The sequence below is a fragment of the Xylocopa sonorina genome, chromosome 9, assembly GCF_050948175.1.
Source record: "Xylocopa sonorina isolate GNS202 chromosome 9, iyXylSono1_principal, whole genome shotgun sequence".
NCBI classification, from domain to species: domain Eukaryota; kingdom Metazoa; phylum Arthropoda; class Insecta; order Hymenoptera; family Apidae; genus Xylocopa; species Xylocopa sonorina.
In genome coordinates this window covers 7,959,735-7,979,181 of record NC_135201.1, presented here as the reverse complement: position 1 = coordinate 7,979,181, position 19,447 = coordinate 7,959,735, and the positions used below count along the sequence as shown (strand labels likewise).

General features: G+C 32.4%; 4 protein-coding genes across 7 annotated transcripts; 3 read left to right on the top strand and 1 right to left on the bottom strand.

Annotated features, from left to right (window-relative positions):
* The first annotated feature begins 68 nt into the window (after window positions 1-68).
* L(1)g0007 (ATP-dependent RNA helicase l(1)G0007) lies at window positions 69-4,325 on the top strand. Its single transcript, XM_076902147.1, has 8 exons — window positions 69-695; window positions 808-1,040; window positions 1,163-1,446; window positions 1,538-2,139; window positions 2,207-2,350; window positions 2,450-3,362; window positions 3,436-4,111; window positions 4,216-4,325. Exons 1-8 carry the CDS (start codon window positions 192-194, stop codon window positions 4,295-4,297), a joined length of 3,438 nt encoding a protein of 1,145 aa, XP_076758262.1. The 5' UTR covers window positions 69-191; the 3' UTR covers window positions 4,298-4,325.
* Window positions 4,326-4,639: 314 nt separating this feature from the next.
* On the bottom strand, window positions 4,640-6,093 carry Rpl23a (ribosomal protein L23A). The gene is made up of 4 exons (XM_076902148.1): window positions 6,008-6,093; window positions 5,276-5,577; window positions 5,060-5,187; window positions 4,640-4,980 (listed from the first exon to the last, which is right to left on the bottom strand). The coding sequence occupies exons 1-4, from the start codon at window positions 6,039-6,041 to the stop codon at window positions 4,719-4,721; spliced, it is 726 nt and encodes a 241-aa protein (XP_076758263.1). The 5' UTR covers window positions 6,042-6,093; the 3' UTR covers window positions 4,640-4,718.
* Window positions 6,094-6,733: 640 nt separating this feature from the next.
* Window positions 6,734-8,526, top strand: LOC143426884 (ras-related protein Rab-34). Its single transcript, XM_076900600.1, has 7 exons — window positions 6,734-6,818; window positions 7,089-7,255; window positions 7,419-7,520; window positions 7,645-7,709; window positions 7,791-7,921; window positions 8,057-8,264; window positions 8,438-8,526. The coding sequence occupies exons 1-7, from the start codon at window positions 6,759-6,761 to the stop codon at window positions 8,506-8,508; spliced, it is 804 nt and encodes a 267-aa protein (XP_076756715.1). The 5' UTR covers window positions 6,734-6,758; the 3' UTR covers window positions 8,509-8,526.
* A 515-nt stretch (window positions 8,527-9,041) lies between these two features.
* On the top strand, window positions 9,042-19,365 carry Cpr (Cytochrome P450 reductase). 4 transcript variants are annotated; one of them, XM_076901676.1, is made up of 11 exons: window positions 9,042-9,181; window positions 14,091-14,299; window positions 14,789-14,981; window positions 15,363-15,512; window positions 16,552-16,676; window positions 16,765-16,953; window positions 17,098-17,336; window positions 17,448-17,779; window positions 17,939-18,200; window positions 18,283-18,511; window positions 18,592-19,365. In XM_076901676.1, exons 2-11 carry the CDS (start codon window positions 14,124-14,126, stop codon window positions 18,734-18,736), a joined length of 2,040 nt encoding a protein of 679 aa, XP_076757791.1. In that variant the 5' UTR covers window positions 9,042-9,181; window positions 14,091-14,123; the 3' UTR covers window positions 18,737-19,365. The 4 variants fall into 4 exon arrangements, with proteins under 4 accessions (XP_076757791.1, XP_076757787.1, XP_076757788.1 ...); XM_076901672.1 differs by lacking the exon at window positions 9,042-9,181 and adding an exon at window positions 11,803-11,952; XM_076901673.1 differs by lacking the exon at window positions 9,042-9,181 and adding an exon at window positions 11,837-12,087.
* The last annotated feature ends 82 nt before the right edge of the window (window positions 19,366-19,447 follow it).

Genomic DNA, 19,447 nt, shown 5'->3' with positions numbered 1-19,447 from the left:
CGTGTAATGTAACTTCACTGTATTATTCAATTTTAATGACTGAAACAGTTAATTGTTGATTAGAAAATGTATTGATAGTTGTCGATAGAAGACATTATTGGTAATAATTGATATGTCATTGTTATTTCCCCGTCGATATTCAGCTACGTTTAGCTGATACATTGTGGTACGGTTAATACTCAGTGTGAATAATGGACACATCAAATGATGTGGGTTTATATAGGTTAGAGGGGACTGACAAAAGTCAGACTGGAGGGTTGATTATTAGAAAGAAACCGTCGGATCACACGTTTAAAAAACCCCAAGCATCCGTTTTGGGGCTGGACAAGCTTGCGAAACGTAAAAGGCAAGAACATTTGCAGGAGAGTAGCATTTCGTCGAACTCCGAATCAAGCTCGTCTAAGTCAGAGGTTAAAGAGAGAAAGTACAGGTCTTACGCCGAAGAGACTCCCACTCACACAGGTGGGGTGAATTCTGAAGCTCAGCAGAGATTAGAGTCACGATTAAAGCATCAGAGATTAAGTGCGCAGGACAGGAATCATAGGCATAATCATGGAGACAAGGATAGAGATAGGTACAGGGACCACGACAGAGAAAGGAGAAGGAGTAGGAGTAGAGACAGCGTTAGAGACAGTAGTAGACAAACACCTTTAAGGTTTAAAGATGAACCACAGACTCCGGTGTTTAAAACAAAGGTAAATATAAAGCTGTATGTAACATTGTAATGGAATTGTTGGAATATCCAAGCTCCATTGTGCGTTAAAAGGTTGAAAGTACAGAATTTAATAAGAACATGTGTCATAATAGGATTCAACGTCTAAAAGTAATTGGGACGACGATGAAGATGAGGAGCCGAAAAAGTCAAGTTGGGATCATCCAACACCGAATCTCTATAATAGTAGAGATAGTCGAGATAGCATTAGAAGTGAATTCACGCCATCATACAAATATAATTCTTGGAATAAAGATCGAAAAGCTAGTGGAGCCACGCCAAGCATAGATGGAGAAGAGAAAGAGCTATGGGAAGAAGAACAGCAAAGGTATTATTATGGGAAACAAATTTTTCGCGCAAACCAAAGTAGCTAATACTAGTTCTGAATCTTAGTATTACAAGTTTTAGCTACTCAGACGTGTTTCAGTAAAACAAACATCTATTTTTTAGACTTGACAGAGAATGGTACGCCTTGGATGATGGAGAAAATCATGCATTTGCTGATGTGTCTGAAGAATACACGCGTAAAAAAGAAATGGAACTAGAAGCGAAAAGGCAGAAACGTCTTTCCGCGCAGCAACGACAAATAAATAAAGATAACGAGTTGTGGGAACGTAACAGAATGTTGACGAGCGGTGTTGTGAGTTCTTTAGATCATGACGATGATCCTGACGATGAAGGGGAGACGAGAGTACATCTCTTGGTTCACAATGTTGTTCCACCATTTTTGGATGGTACAGTATTTTACTTTTTCTCGATACTCGACTTTAAAGGTTTCTTTTTTAATTTGCTATACATATTAACTAACGATTAATGCTGGATTAGGGCGAATTGTCTTTACTAAACAACCGGAACCTGTCGTACCTGTGCGTGATCCCACTTCTGACATGGCACTTGTGGCAAGAAAAGGATCGGCTTTGGTACGAGCGTATCGTGAACAAAAGGAACGGAAAAGAGCGCAAAAGAAGCACTGGGAATTAGCTGGAACTCACATTGGCAATATCATGGGTGTACGCGATAGGCATAAAGATGATAAAGAAGATCCGGGGCAGGAAACTGATTTTAAAGCTGGTCAGAAGTACGCACGCCACATACGTGGTGACGAAGTTACTGGAGAGGCTAAATACAGATCGATTCAACATCAAAGGAGAAGTCTCCCGGTGTTTGCTGTACGGCAAGAATTGTTGAATGTAATTAGAGAAAATAGCGTGGTGGTTATCGTTGGAGAAACTGGTAGTGGGAAAACCACTCAACTGACGCAATATCTTCATGAAGATGGTTACAGTCGTTACGGTATAATTGGGTGTACGCAGCCAAGGAGAATATCGGCTATGTCCGTTGCAAAAAGAGTTTCCGACGAAATAGCCACCACTTTAGGGAATAAAGTTGGTTATGCTATCCGTTTCGAGGATTGCACTTCGAAAGATGTACGTATTATACAGGGTATGTTATAGTTTTCAATAATACAAATAATAAATCATTCTTTTTTCACAGACTGTTATTAAATATATGACTGATGGTATATTATTAAGAGAAAGTTTAAGAGAGGGAGATTTAGACCGATACAGTGTGATTATTATGGACGAAGCGCATGAGAGGTCTCTATCCACCGACGTTCTATTTGGTTTACTAAGAGAGGTATGTGTGTGTGTGCGAAAATACATATATAAAAAACAGCACACATCTTTTTTTATGTAATTTTTTTACATTTTTCTTACATTAAAAAACAAACTGTAGGTGGTAGCTCGAAGGCACGACTTAAAGTTGATCGTAACGTCTGCTACAATGGACTCTAGCAAATTTTCAGCGTTTTTTGGAAACGCTGCAACATTCCAGATTCCTGGACGTACATTTCCAGTTGAAGTAATGTACGCGAAAAATCCGGTGGAAGACTACGTCGACGCGGCAGTGAAACAAGTGTTGCAAATCCATTTGCAACCACGTTCTGGCGACGTTCTAGTATTTATGCCTGGTCAGGAGGATATCGAGGTCACCTGTGAAGCATTGAAGGAACGTTTAGCGGAAATTGAATCCGCGCCGCCACTTTCAATTTTACCCATTTACTCACAATTGCCCTCGGATTTACAAGCAAAAATTTTCCAACGTTCCGAGGGTAAGCTACGAAAATGCGTTGTCGCGACGAACATAGCCGAGACTTCGTTAACTGTGGATGGGATTGTATTTGTTGTGGATTCTGGTTACTGCAAATTAAAAGTTTATAACCCACGTATTGGTATGGACGCCTTGCAAGTATACCCTGTATCTAGAGCTAACGCTGACCAGCGTTCGGGAAGAGCAGGACGTACAAGCCCTGGGACCTGTTATAGGCTGTATACGCGGAGGCAATATCTAGATGAATTACTTTTAACTGGAGTTCCTGAAATACAACGTACCAATTTGGCAAATACTGTGCTATTACTAAAGTCATTGGGTGTCCAGGATTTGCTCGCCTTTCATTTCATGGATCCTCCGCCACAAGATAACATATTGAATTCTTTGTATCAATTGTGGATTTTGGGCGCTTTAGATCATACAGGACGATTGACGTCTTTGGGAAGGCAAATGGCAGAATTTCCTTTAGATCCACCTCAATGTCAGATGCTTATAGTAGCTTCACAACTTGGCTGTACCGCAGACATACTCATTATAGGCAAGTAAGATAATAAAATATACCCCTTCTACCTACAAATGGCTTTTTTTCATAAATTAAATTATTCTTTCAGTTTCAATGCTATCAGTGCCTTCGATATTTTATCGACCGAAAGGTCGCGAGGAAGATTCTGATTCGGCTCGAGAAAAGTTTCAAGTACCAGAATCCGATCATCTAACGTATCTGAATGTGTACAACCAGTGGAAAGCGAACGGTTACTCTAGTTCCTGGTGTAACGATCACTTTATACACGCGAAAGCTATGCGCAAAGTGAGGGAAGTTCGTCAGCAGCTCGAAGAGATATTGAAACAACAGAAAATGGAAGTCGTGAGCTGCGGCACCGATTGGGATATTGTACGAAAGTGTATTTGCTCGGCGTACTTTCACCAGGCAGCTCGTTTGAAAGGTATCGGTGAATATGTGAATTGCCGTACGGGGATGCCGTGCCATCTTCATCCAACTTCGGCTCTGTTCGGTATGGGATTCACACCTGATTACGTAGTGTATCACGAGCTTGTAATGACTGCCAAAGAATACATGCAGTGTGTGACTGCTGTTGATGGGCATTGGCTGGCCGAACTGGGTCCTATGTTCTTTAGCGTTAAGGAGACCGGACGAAGCGGACGGGCAAAAAGACGTCAAGCTATGCAACATTTACATGAAATGGAAGGGCAAATGAAAGAAGCCGAGGAAGAAATGAAGGCACGGGCGCAGGAACAACTTGAACGGGAACAAGCCTCTATCAGAAAGTACGCTGTTAACTTTTAATTATCGAATATTTAACAGTTCATCATTTTAGTTGTTTGATAATACTTAATTGCAGTATTTAATATCTTGTGTATATTATTTACAGAAAAGAAATATTGACACCAGGAATTAGAGAACCAGGAACACCCGCTCCTTATCGGAAAACCCCAGGTAGATTGGGATTATAATTTCAAAATATGTAAATACATGATAATAAAATGTAATGTTAGGGTATAAATAACTCCCGTTTTAGTATTTTTGTTCATTTTTAACGATATGAACCTGTTATGGTGCGCTATTGTGATTTTATATATAAATATACAAATTGATTTTTAATAAAAATTAATATGAAGTCTATGTTTTTTAGAACACATTTTGAATGAGAAAGTAAAATGTTTTCTGAACTATTTAAAATTCTTTTCCAAAAGATAACTTTCTAATCTATATGATACGTGGAACATTGTCCAAGTATAAATGCTTACTTTATTTTTAGATAATATAACTTTAAACAGGAATATAAAATAACACAATTTTTGTATCAACATGTTTTATTAGCACAGAAAAGTGTAATTGTATCTCTTGCTGTACCAATCACATATAAATACACACTTATATTATACCGATCTTATTGGCAACATCAAGCGCATCGTAATCACGGGTTAATCGTACGTACGCTTTCTTCTTACCATCTGGCCTGATTAAAGTGTTAACTTTAGCCACATCAACGTCGTACAATTTTTTGATAGAAGCCTTGATGTGGTACTTATTACCACGGGTATGGACAATAAAGACTAACGTGTTGTTGTCTTCAATCTTCTTCATCGCGGCTTCAGTGGTCAAAGGAAATTTTATGATATTAAATGCATCCATACTAAACAGAAAAAGCATTTTAGTACTTTTTGTAGAATAAATTACATAGTTATTTATATTACGAAGATCTCAGTATTTACCGGTTTCTGTTTGGAACAGATTTTCGTGGATATTTTGGATGTCTTGGTGGTTTAAATGTTTTTGGCCGATAAAAATGTACAGATGTCCTTATTTTCCTTACTCTCGATCCATGAACACCCTTCAGTATCTGTATATAAATACATTGAAAATATGTTATTCAACGATTATGGAACACAATCTCCTCTCATTTTTTAATAGTACTTCATATATTAAACCTTTTTCTGAGCCTTGAGTGCTTTTTGAAGCGGCGCAGCTGGTTTTCCACCTTTTGGTGTTTTCTTTGCAGCTTGAACATTCTTTTTGGGTTTTGTAGCTACAAGCTTTACAGCAACTTTAGGCGCAGGCTTTGCTGCTGGCTTTGCTGCAGCTTTTGTAGAACTTGCAGATTTTGCTGCTGCCGGTTTCTTTGCAGTAGTGGATGCTTTTGCCGCTGGCTTAGTGACTTTTGATGTCGAAGCTGCGGCAGTTGGCTTCTTTTCAGCTTTCTTCTCTGTCTTCTTTTCAGCCGGCTTGGTGGCTGTAAATATTATATCAACTTATATTTTTAAGTCTTAATCGTTATAAAAATTTCGCATACATACTTATAACACAAAGATCTAAAGATCAATGTTTTGGACATTATGTAGGTTAGAATAGGCATAAAAATCACGAATGAAAATACGCTCACCAAATGATTTCTTAATAACCGTTATTGAAACATACACAACAGATATTATAGTAATATAGAAATGTAAAGCAATTGTGTATTTGTTAATATTTCTTTCAGACAAAGATAGCCGATAAACCACATGGTTAAAGTCAAAATTAAACATGTTTAACAAACAAGCTCTTCTTACATTACTTGTATTGGCACTATATTTTTAATATGATCCTCTTTTATAAGTTCGTGAAATACTTTCAAATTTCTCAGACGAAACTTAAATGTTATTAAATATTTCCAAATATACCTGACTTGTCCGTGGGTTTCGGTTTTGGAGCCATTTTGCTAAAAAGAACGATACCTCAACCGGAAACAGACATATGGAAAATGAATGTACTACTTTAATCATTTTCGTATCTAGATGTAGTATTATAAAATAAAATAATAATGTTATTATTTTTATTCATAGACAACATTAAATTATACTTCGCAAAAATAGTTGATTACTTTAATTACTGCATTAAATTACGTTACACTTTATACTTCATTCGAATTCCATTATTCAAACATGTTTTGACGCGATTAACAGTAACAAAATTAAACGCATACGAACTGATTCTTTTATTGTACTATTTTATATAAATTTGGGGTGTACGTTAAAATTGACGAATTTTAAATTTCATAGGAATTAGAATATATCCGATTTGGAATAAAACAGGAAGGTGGTGCATTTATCTATCACCTGCCGTAGCAACCATTGTTTTCATTTAGTTCAAAATTATATTAGCGATGGGTGTTCAACTTGAACGTACCTGGAGCATGTACACATACTCCTTTTCGTCCTGTAAGATTCATTTAATTAAACATATAATATTGATTTTAATGTAGAAGATATCGTGAGACATCTTAGTATATGTTGTTTTTACTAATATTTTAATATTTTAGAACGAAGCTCGTGATCACGAATATCTATTTCTCGCATGCAAACGTATATTGTAGATACAAAGGTGAATTTTATTCGTGTTTATACTAATTTAAGCAGTGTACAACTATAGATAATGTTGGAAACACGTTCAGCTGTTTATAAAATGATTGAAGTGGCGCGTGATGACAGACAGGTATGATTTCAAAATTTTATTCCGATACAAGTGTACTTTTTAAGAAAACCTGCAAAGCAATGGGAAACTTTGCACAATTTTATGATCGAGGACCATTTTTGAATCCATGTTGATAATTGGATGGATGTACGGTTAGAGGTAAATTTGAATTTGAAATTCAGCAATTCCACCGACGAATATCTCTTTTTATACACTAAAATGTGATATAGGTAAATTTACACTTTCTAAATAATCTGAAGTGCATTAAATTAATGAATAAATGTTTTTCAGGTTCTTCATTGGCCACCGCCATTTTCAATCGATACGACGGAATATAAAGATAGAGATTTCGATCCGATTGTTAAACGCTCGTGTAAAACGAGGGGTTTTACTCTGAAAATTGCAAAGGCAATCGTAATCGGTGATGTTTCCGTTGGGAAGTCGTGTCTAGTAAATCGGTAATCGAACTTAAACATAACTATAATGTGAAAGATAATAACATTTTAAATACAATTTATCAAACGAAATTACTATTATTATAAAAATTATAACTCACTGCCTACTGTTATGCTGTAACTATAACATATTGTTAAGAAAAATGTAATTTCATTTGTATTTCAGGTTTTGTCACAAAGTGTTTGACAATAATTACAAGGCAACAATTGGTGTAGATTTTGAAGTGGAGAGATTTGATATTCTTGGCGTACCATTTCACTTACAGATGTATGCCCATTTATGTTAAAAATGTTTCATTTATTTAATTTCGTAATGTTTGTGCAAATAGAATTAAGAATATCGAGCAGTATAATTTCACACGAATAGGTAATAAATTTACTGAACGTTTTAGATGGGATACTGCTGGTCAAGAGAGATTTAAATCAATAGCTGCGTCTTATTATAGAGGTGCAAATGGTATGTAAAAGATTGTTATACTATCGAATTTATGATAAATATAACGATATAACGATACGTTTACGTGTAAATATATTTTAGTGATCATGGTCGTTTTTGACTTGGCCAATTTAATGTCATTAGGACACTGTCAACAGTGGTTAAACGAAGCTGCACAAAGTAACACGGAACCGTACCATATATTTTTGATAGGCACGAAACGAGACCTATTGGTAAAGCACGCAAATCATTTCTATAAAAAAATTATATTCGAAACTGAACAAAAACAATTTTATGTATAATTATTTTGTCTGATATTATTATACGACTATAAAATAAAAATAAAAACGAAAGGAAATTATTCTCAGTCCAGTGAAGTGTACAAAATAATGGAAAGACGTGCAGCCGAAGTAGCCAAGAAAATGAAAGCTGAATTTTGGTCTGTTTCCGCTAGAACGGGGGATGGCGTGTCAGAATTATTCACAAGAGTAGCTGTTTTATCTTTCCACGCAATGATTTTAGCCGAACTAGAAGATATGAAATCGGAATCGATTAAAATCGGTTCAGATTTAATAAGTATGTGTCATTATTTCGTAATAAATCGCAATAGAAATTTGTTGCGGAATTAAGAACGTTTCTCCTATTTGTAGTTTAAATGTTTTACCAATGTATAATATATTTAGGATTTTTTTATTATTTACTTCCTGCTTGTCTGGTATTTTTATTTATCGAGTTATAAATGATTTCAGCATTAAATGGCTGTAGGGACAGGATTAAAACGAGGAAAAGGAAAAAAACGTGTTTTGATTGTTCAACGTAAACAACTATAAAGACGGTAACTAATATTGTATCGTACATATACTTTTATCAGACTTAATATAATATTTAACAACATAACTGCATTGATAGATACGAAACATGGATAACAATAATTAAACTGTACTTGGAGAATCAGTAACAGTTAATAATAATATACTAGAAAATGACAAATATATATAACAAAGGAAAGAAATGTGTACTTAAAAGTTCAATTTTATTCCAAAACGTACTTCAAATAAACCGCGCTCGAGATGTCTTTCCGGCTATGCACATGTGAGTTCATCCGATGTTCTTCCTTGTTATGTACATTATCATGTCCTTCTCGAACTCACATTGTTTGCGATACTTGACGTAACCGAAAAAAGTACGTATTCTGATAAATTCAAGGAGCAGCGTCAGCAATACGATCCAGAAGAGGCGAATCGTTTTATGATTCAATGCCGACGTGTCGAGTACACATACGCTATCACGTACGTCAATTACTCACGGTTACAAAACTAGTACAACTACGATTGTAGTTTTTAAGTGCAACGTACTGAACGTGAAATTGTATTGGTAAAGTGTTGTCACATGGCCATTGCGTGCATTTAATTTTTGTCAAGATTAAACTCCCTGAAAGAAACACCACTAGTTCTCAGTTAACATTTCGTTCTTCCCGCAACGGTTTCTCTAAGGTAAGTGTAAAGTTGCATTCCAACAGGTGGTAATAGGGTGCAAGATCATTAATCGTGCGCATGAAAGAAATTTATAGGGAGAAAAAGAAGTTTCGATGATTGTAATAACGGCAGTTTTCGATGTAATGTCAAGATATTGTATATCTTTCTCTACAGTGAGAATTAATATTTTTATCAAGTATTCTATCCATTAACGATTATTCATTAGATGTTATACGATACTTACAGCTAATTACTTTTACTATTACCTTCCATAAATATCAGATTGTACAAATTTAACTTCACTTATAATTAATGCTAAGTTTAAGTCTATACTTGTCAAATAAATAAAATTATTTCATTCGTAAATATTTTCACAGATTATAATGCAAATAAAAGTACATACATGATTTTGATAAAATTACTTAAACAAGCAATAAATCATAGTTTATTTCTATACTAGAATTAATGTGTAATGTTGGCTATACATTATGCAACATTTAATAATTTTAAATTTGCATAAACTTTGACAATTATTAGACTATAGATTCTCTATTTTACTTACTAATTATTGTTTTTTTATATTATTATTATTTTACATTGCTTTATTAGTAATAATCTAACAAAGCAGATATTAATTTAACAGCACAGTATAACTATCTCAGAATGTTTGTTTCATAAAATTAAATTTTTTTGATGCAATCAGAATGATTATAAATGATGTTCCTTATCACATTAATAAGATATGAACTTCTTACAATTCCAACATTTACTTACGAAATCTCAACATTTTTTAAATCTTTCTTGTTTCTTATAATTTTATCAGTATAATGACATTTCTATTATGATAAAATAACTTTATTTCAAGGAATGACTATAATCATGACTTGTTCCATTATGATACAAAAATGATAGGTTGAAGGTATGTGAATAACTTTTATGATACAATCAAATTGTACATATGTGCAATATTATGGTAATATTGTGTATATTCATAATTAAGACATTTGTACAATTGTTTAATATATTAAAGAATGGTACTTCATTCCAACTAATATGCATGACAGAATTAAAAATTCACAATTTAGTTTGACAATCAAAAGCAATTATAATTTAGTTGTTAATATTGTGTGCATATATATGAATATTGATGTCATAAGTATAGTTTTATTAAATATAAATTATATATTTATTATACAATAAAGTACATTTATTAAAGATTTGAATAAAATATTTTTTTAGATATTTATAATATAATTATTAATTTTTAATAACAAATTTTTCTTTGTGATGAAACATTTCTGGATTATAAATGATATGGTACATTTTGTAATCATTCTTTAAATCAACTTATAATTCAAGATGATATCTGGAAAAAAATTCCAGAAAATGCATGTAATTCTGCTATGCTATAATGTACAACTTTTCTGCTATGCAATGGTCTATTTGACATTTACAATAGTAGTTCTTGCTTAATAATACAGTGCTTGTAGGAGTAAATCATATGCATATTACACGGTATATGTGATTCCACATTGATATAAAAATTCCATTAAAATATCTTTTACTTGCTTTATAGAATTTCTTATTTATTATTTATTTACTTATTATATAAAGCTCAGGCCATTTTACCTACGACAGGCAAAATATAGATAAAAATATCTATAATACAGACCTCGAGTATTTGCTTGTCTACTTCCTTTTGGTACCTTACTGTTTGACTCTAAAATTACTTTGTTGACTACAATAAATAAAATTCAATATGTATCCATATAATTAGATAAAGTTACATGATAACATATCTACATAATTTCTTCGGTAGAAATATTCCACTTTGTTACCTTTCACTTTCTCCTGCAAGATAAATGCACCTATGTAATTTCCTCTTATGTCGGTTGAATTTTCACCATCTTAATACTTTCCCTAGAACAGGAATACTGTAGCTTTCTATTCCTCAACTATTTGATTGTGGTTTCGATGATTAAGGACCTATGTTTATTTTAATTATGTTTAAACAGGCATTCACTTGAAAGTGAAAGAAAAACTAATAATCTTTATAATTCTTTTCTCTAAAATTGTGAATTTAATTCAAATGTGATGACATTGGACTAATGTAAATCAAAAACCTTTACGTTACATCCAGAATAAATTATACACGTATCCATATACATTGGGCTACTTAAACGGATTACGTTCGTTAGTCAATTACCCAGTGTAATGAGTTATGTGAAAAGATCCCAAAATGTTCTGCATTTTCGCGATGAACAATGAAAAACTGAAAACATTCTTGCAATAACCTCTCGCCTCACCAACTGTTGACGGAGTTAAAAATAAAAGCCGGAAAATAAAGGAAATTCAGAATAGAGCGAACTGAATCGTTCATCGATTAAATTTTCATTTGTATTACGTAAATGTTTTTAAATTGGTGGATGCGGTGTTAAACCGTGTGGTCTACTTGCGAAAACTAACCTAATCGCAATAGTGGGTGGACGACAGAGGAAGGATACACTTATTATGGGTATTATTATGGGCCGAACGGATTGCGATCGAACGTCATCAAAGTGTCCATGAAATTTGGTATCTTCGGACGTGTCATTCAAGCGTATACACGTGCACAGATATTACGTAGATAGCACGTGTATACATATGCGAACAACATGAGCCAGGCTCGATCGGCAATGACTTGCTGGTTTATCGCTTTGCTCGTGTGTGGCGCGGACGGACGTGTTACATGGAGCGCTCGTCATAATATCGCGAATACGCGATCAGTTACGTTCGTTGTTGCCGCGTCGGTATGTTTTACTTTCCTGAAATAAATCGTGCATAATCGTACTATCGAAAGCTCGCACAGGTTTTGTCACCGCTTCATCGAACACGTTTATTGATCTAACGACATCGCATCGTTCCTTCAAGGCATGGATTTACCGGTAAGCACGAGAGACGAGTGCGAAACGTATCGATTTTTATTTCTAACGATCTTGAAAGTCGTTCACTCGGGTCCCGATCGATCAATCGATCCACAATGAACACAATTTATTGTAGAAATTTCTTAAGTATAACGATGTTTATAATTTAAAGGTTTAAGATCATTTTATAGGTCCCGATTCCTCTGCGAACTTTAAAACGGAATTGAAGAATCGATATTTAAAAATCGTGAGATTCCAGCTAATCGTATTGACGTTACGATTTATGTTAATTTACATTGTCTATTAATCTGTATGCATGGTTTGCTTGATACAGTTGATTATTGAAATTAACACGTATTTGTAAAGATTTTAGATTTGAAATATACTATGTATACTATCGAGCAGCGATGGAAAATATGAAGGTTTGACAGTTAAACAATAATTTATTAATTGCTTTGATAATGATAAAGTTGATTCATTGGTTTAACAAAATAACAACTTCTATACTGTCAAGATTTATTCTATTAGTCTAGTTTGCTATTCTACTAAGTGAATCACGTAACGTGTCCTGGGAGCTAATATCTTAGCAACTATTCAATTGGTGATAACTGCTCAGTGAAAATGATAGTAATGGTGTACATTTTCCTTATTTTCTAAATGCTTCAATTATGTCATAAATTTTTTCAATTATTCTTCAAATTTCGAAGTTAGTATAATGCAGCAGATCCATTGTTTAGATAATTCATAATTACTCGATAATAATTCATCGTTTGTAATTGCTAATTGTGTTTCTTTATTCTCATAAACGTATTTTTATTTTACGTTTGACACGATTAGAGAATTGCTGCTAATATTATTGTTATAGAATTTTATTAATTTTAGGCAATATTTAGTTTACTAGCAAAAAGAGAAAATTAAACGTGTTATAAATAGAAACGCGGAACGATAATAGCGTCTTAATTCGCCTTACTCTCTCGTAACGCAATTGTAATTTATTTTTAATCATAGAATCGACCTAATACAGTGTTGTATGTAAATTATAAAGCCTGATATTTACTTTTTATTGGCGTAAATATTCATTAACCATCTACAATGTAACAAAACTAATAGATTTATGCAAGCAATATCGGCGCGCCGTCCGATTAAGAAATAGCCGTATCTACCGTCATTGTTTCTCATTAAATGACTGCTGCCACCTGCTTACGATAACGAAACTTTGTAGGATTAAAATGATTTATATCTGTGATATATATACAGGAAATGTGATAATCAAATAGAATCAAATGATTTAAAAAGAATATTTTATATGCCTATCAAGTATACGTTAAAGATATAAGGTAGTTAAATATTTTGTTCTTTACATAATTTCGTGGTCACGTTCTAGCAAAAACTTTAAATTGTTATATGTTTTTACGTAATATACGTATATTGCGAGTTAATAGTATTTGTTATAAATGGATTTTCATGGATGGAAAAATGAAATTGAGAAAAGTTTTGCTTTTAGTAAATTAAATAACGATTAAATTATACAGTTTCTTATAACTTCCCGAGATACTAAGTTCGGACTTATTTCTTTTCTTAATTTATCGATACAATTGATGACCCAGATGTCAAGTGGTTCATTGAAGTTAAGATTATTAAATTCCGGCGAATACGAAAACGCTTAATCATCTCGATTGCCAGTCAAAATTGAAAATGAGAACGCGTGCGTGTTCTTTATGACTCATAATTAAAGTCTATTTCGCCCAATAGCTATGAAAGCCGAGCAAAATGTCTGCGTATTTTAACTTCAAATAAACACTTGTTAATTTTATATTTTTATTATATAATATTTTTATTATTTAATTATATATTTCTCATCAATTAATTCTGGTTTAGGAAGCGTTCTAAATTATTTTTTAAAGTAAGAGACTACATTAAAATTATCCTACTAACAGACAGAAAGCGATAAAAGTAATAAATATTTATAAACTTCATTTGAATAAATACTTTCTTTAATATTGATGGTTGTTATCTTGTTACAGACTGCAGGCGCCTCACAACCAAAAGCAATAAGAATGGCAAGTCCCCCGGTGTTGGAAAATGAAGATAGGACAGAAGTCCTTGACGAGCCACTTTTCAGTACTCTTGATATCATACTCCTCAGTGCCCTTTTATTGACAGCACTGTGGTGGTTACTGCGACGGAACAAGCATGAGGAATACACACCCATTACAAAATCTTACTCCATTCAGTAATGATGAATTATTATTATTATTATTATTAGATACTGTTATAAATGATGGGTTGCAAAAGAAAGCAGTAGAAATTTATTTTTGGTAGATTTCCATATAATAAAGTAGAATCTTTGATATATTATCAAAGTGAGATGATTATTCGAGACTAATAAGCTGAAAACCTTGGATCACTTTCAGCTTATTAGCTATTGCTCTTTTTTATTTTTAGTTTTACTTGTAACGGAGATATACATAATTGTCATGTATCTTTGGTTGATTTCACAAGAAATCCATAAATATTAATACAAACATATTTTCAACATTGAATCTGACACGAAAAAATCAATATTTTTATTATCCATTCATTGTTATAAACTGTCTGTACTGTTCTTGTCTTTAATCATATGTACAACAATTAGCACAATAGTTATAGACTAAGAAATTGATAATGAATTGCGATTCGATTTGAAGTGCTCCAAGTGATTAACTAAAATATTTTGTTAAAGGCCAACGCTGCTTCCTGCTACAAACCCATCAGAGAATTCATTTATAAAGAAATTAAAAACTTCAGGAAGAAGTCTAGTAGTATTTTATGGCAGTCAAACTGGAACTGCTGAGGAATTTGCCAGTAGACTGGCTAAGGAGGGTATTCGGTACAGAATGAAAGGCATGGTTGCTGATCCTGAAGAATGTGAAATGGTATAAAGTAACTTATACTTTTAGCATCCTAATCTGTTCTGACTCAATAATACTCAATAATAATGTTAACAAGAAAAGGAGATAATTGCATAGTAGATTTATCTGCAAAGTAACCCATTTTAATTCATGAATGCCGATATCTCTAGAAGTAAGTTAGATGAAAAAAGTCTGAGTTAATTAAGGAATGTAAAAAGCACATTTTCCATTATGTTTTCCAACTAATGGAATATAGATATCATAATATGACTAATAAGCATTTATAAACTAAAATGTGTGTTACTCTGTGTAATATAAATTAAGTAAATCAAAAGGGCAATTTTACACTATTATCCTAATTATTTGTATATTATAATTTTACATAACTGGAATTTATTGTGACAGGAAGAGTTAGTACATTTGAAAACGATTCCAAACAGTCTAGCAGTATTTTGCTTAGCTACATATGGAGAAGGTGATCCTACAGACAATGCTATGGAATTTGTTGATTGGTTAAAAAATGGTAGTGCTGATTTAAATGGATTAAATTATGCTGTAAGTATTATTTCTATTCTCTCATTTACATTTATAAAATGATAGTAGAAAATGGAAGGTATCGTGGTAATTTCAGATTTCATAATATTCAACCTCTATATGCATTATTAAATTGGCAAAAATATACAGTATAAGTCAAGATTGCATTCAATACGACATTGTTAATAAACATTTACGATTAACATCTGAAATGTTTAACATTATTAAACATTTATTTATACTTTAAAAGTGCAAGCAAATATTTTCTTCCATAATACAAATCTAAAGTCCATTTTTTGTTCAACAGATGGCATTGTGTGTCATTTCATATATTTATGTTAAATTAAATGCTTCCGATATTGTTATAAATCATATCATTATAAGTAGTGCTATATCAATTACCTCTTCGATGATAGCAAAATTTATTCTGTATGTATTTTAATACAACGATAGAAGCTATGAATATTACGTAAGCCATTTGAACGGCCAGTCTACGTGCACTTGTATTACTGTGTAGGTAGTGTGATGTTATCGTTTTTATATCAAAGATCAATTCATTTTCGTGACTAATATATTAATTTTATGGTAGCAGCAAAATACTTAGTAAATTCGTAAATATTTGACTTGCAACTTATTTACAATGAACTTCAGAAAGTTTGATAAATTCTTGCACGTGATGATCAAGTATTGTCGATGCGAGAGCGACGCCAAACGGCATGTTACAACATTACTTTTACCGCCAACGCTTAAGGTAATTTGTGATGGCAATTTTTTCATTCTGTGAACATCTGACGATTTCTTAATTATTGTTGTAACCGTGCAATTCTGTATTCAATTCACTGATATATATATTTTATAATAGTTTTGTTACAAAAAATTGTTCCCATGTTGTAACTTGCATTTTCTATATTTTCCCTTATATTTTAATCAAAGAAGATATTTATATTGATCATTAATTATATGAATAATATATTATATGAGTATGATCAGATATTTATATGAATCAGAAAAGTATTTTAGTCACAATATTTTTTTTTTTTTGTTTTTTTTTTTTTTATAGGTGTTTGGTCTTGGAAATAAAACATATGAACATTATAATGAAGTAGCAATATATGTTGATCACAGATTAGAACAACTCGGTGCTACACGTGTATTTGAACTAGGCTTAGGAGATGATGATGCAAAGTAAGTTTTCTCTCTCTCTCTATCTCTTACTCTTTTAGAATTTGTTGTTTTATGATTTGAATGTATAAGGCGACATTTATGTTCATAGCATAGAAGATGATTTTATCACATGGAAAGATAAGTTTTGGCCAGTGGTTTGTGATTTCTTTGGAATTGAAGGTGCAAGCGAAGATGTTAGTATTAGACAGTACAAACTCACTGAACACGTTGACTTGTCAGCTGAACGCATTTATACTGGTGAAATAGCTCGTCTCCATTCGTTCACGAACCAGAGAGCGTATGTTCTATCTATTTGACATAAATTAGAGATGAGATATTAAAAATATGAAATTTTGTGGATTTAAAAATTAATTTTCTTGTCTCTAATGTAAATATAGTCAGAATGCTCCAAACATTTTCATAAATTATTTTTGGTTTTTAGGCCATTCGATGCAAAGAATCCTTATTTAGCTCCAGTGAAGGTTAATCGTGAACTTCATGGTCCAACTTCTAGCAGATCGTGCATGCATATAGAGTTTGATATAGAAGGGTCGAAAATGCGTTACGAAACTGGTGATCATTTGGCTGTGTATCCCGTAAATAGCTCGGAGCTAGTAAATAAAATCGGAGAAAAATGTGGTGTCGATTTAGATACAATAATAACGCTTACAAATACAGACGGTAAATTAGAAACAGATTTAATGATAGATAACATAAAAAGGTTCTTTTTAACGTCTTAAAGACGTCACTCGGAGATGTTGTTTTTAACGCAAATTATTTCATCTATTGCAGAGGAATCTACAAAGAAGCATCCATTCCCTTGTCCAACTTCTTATAGAACTGCTTTAACGCATTACTTAGATATCACTAGTAATCCCCGTACTCATATTCTTAAGGAATTAGCTGAATATTGCAGTGATCCAAATGATAAAGAAAAACTAAAATTAATGACATCAACTAGCGCGGAAGGCAAAGCTGCATATCAGCAATGGGTGGTTCAAGAAAATAGAAATATTGTACACATTTTAGAGGACATTCCTAGTTTGAAGCCAGCCTTGGATCATCTTTGTGAACTGTTACCAAGATTGCAGTGTCGTTATTATTCAATTTCTTCATCTCCTAAGGTAAATTATTAAAATAATAACTAATAATAACTATAATAAGTTATTAAAATAATAACTATAGTAAATATATATTTAAGTTAAAATTTTTAAGTCTTATAATTTACACAGTACAATAATAACCATTTTTAAAATGATTTCTCGATTAATTTGCTTTTCTAGCTGCATCCTACTACGATCCATATTACTGCCGTTGTAGTGGAATATAAAACACCCACAGGTAGAATTAACAAAGGTGTAACTACTAGCTGGTTAAAGGAGAAACATCCTACCGATCCACCAAGTTATGTTCCTATTTTCGTACGGAAATCACAATTCCGTTTACCAACCCGGACATCAACCCCTATCATTATGGTTGGTCCAGGTACTGGTATAGCCCCATTTAGAGGCTTTATTCAAGAACGCGACCTTGCAAGAAAGGAAGGTAACTAGACAGATTTAAAATGGAAATTTATTTGTATACAAGGACATAATCTTTCATTGTCCCTATTTTTTATTTCTTTCAGGGAAAGAAGTGGGCGATACAGTTTTATACTTTGGATGTAGAAAAAAAAATGAAGATTTTCTTTACAAAGACGAACTCGAAGAGTACGTGAAGAACGGTACTTTAGTGTTACACACTGCATTTAGCAGAGAGCAGCCGCAGAAGGTGTACGTTACGCATCTATTGGAAAATAACAAAGAGGAATTGTGGCGAATTATCGGTGAACAAAAGGGACATATTTATGTTTGTGGGTTAGTACAAAGCCATATTTATAATATTAAACTTAAAAGTATGCTTTATATTAGCAAGGTATTGTTTTTCTTTTTTTTAGTGATGCAAAAAATATGGCACGTGATGTACATAATATTTTATTAAAAGTTGTAATGGAGAAAGGAAAAATGTCAGAATTGGATGCTGCGGATTATATCAAGAAAATGGACGCACAGAAACGATATTCGAGTGACGTGTGGAGTTGAATATTGTTCTTTATTTTAATTTCATCCATAATTTATAAGTTAAACTTGTTTGTGCAAACTTTTGCAAAATATGCCTTTATGAAAAAGGACAATGGTAAGTTTCGTACAATTGTACGATTATACATATAATCATTTAAAGTGTAGTTGATAACTATAGATACTAGTAAAATTACACAAGCACCAATTATATTTATTATACGTAAGTAGTTAATGAATTTTGTACAAAAAAGAAAATTATTTTTTGTTTCTCTTATATTTTACGATGTTCAAAGTTTACAATATGTGTATGTTAAAGATTTTATGGGAATCAATGTATAGTGCAATAATGAGTTCATAGTGTACTTTTACATTTGATGAATAAGTATAATGCTTATACAATATTACAAAAAAGATATTGTTAACACATTGAATATTTTATTGCAAAAAGATGATATTATATATGACAAATTTCGTTAAATACTACAATTTTTTATGAAAAAAATAATAAAAATAAATATTAAGGGTACTGCAGTAGCAGTTATAATTAAAAATATATAATTTCATATTTTTGAAGTGACTATACAAGATAAAACAACTATAAAAATATTTCTACTTTCTACGTTGAAATAAAAGTAACACTAAAGAAATCATTAAGAATGTGTCATTTTATAACTTATTTCTTAAAAATGACTAGTATTATTATTTTATTTTTAAAAATTCAAATTTGATATA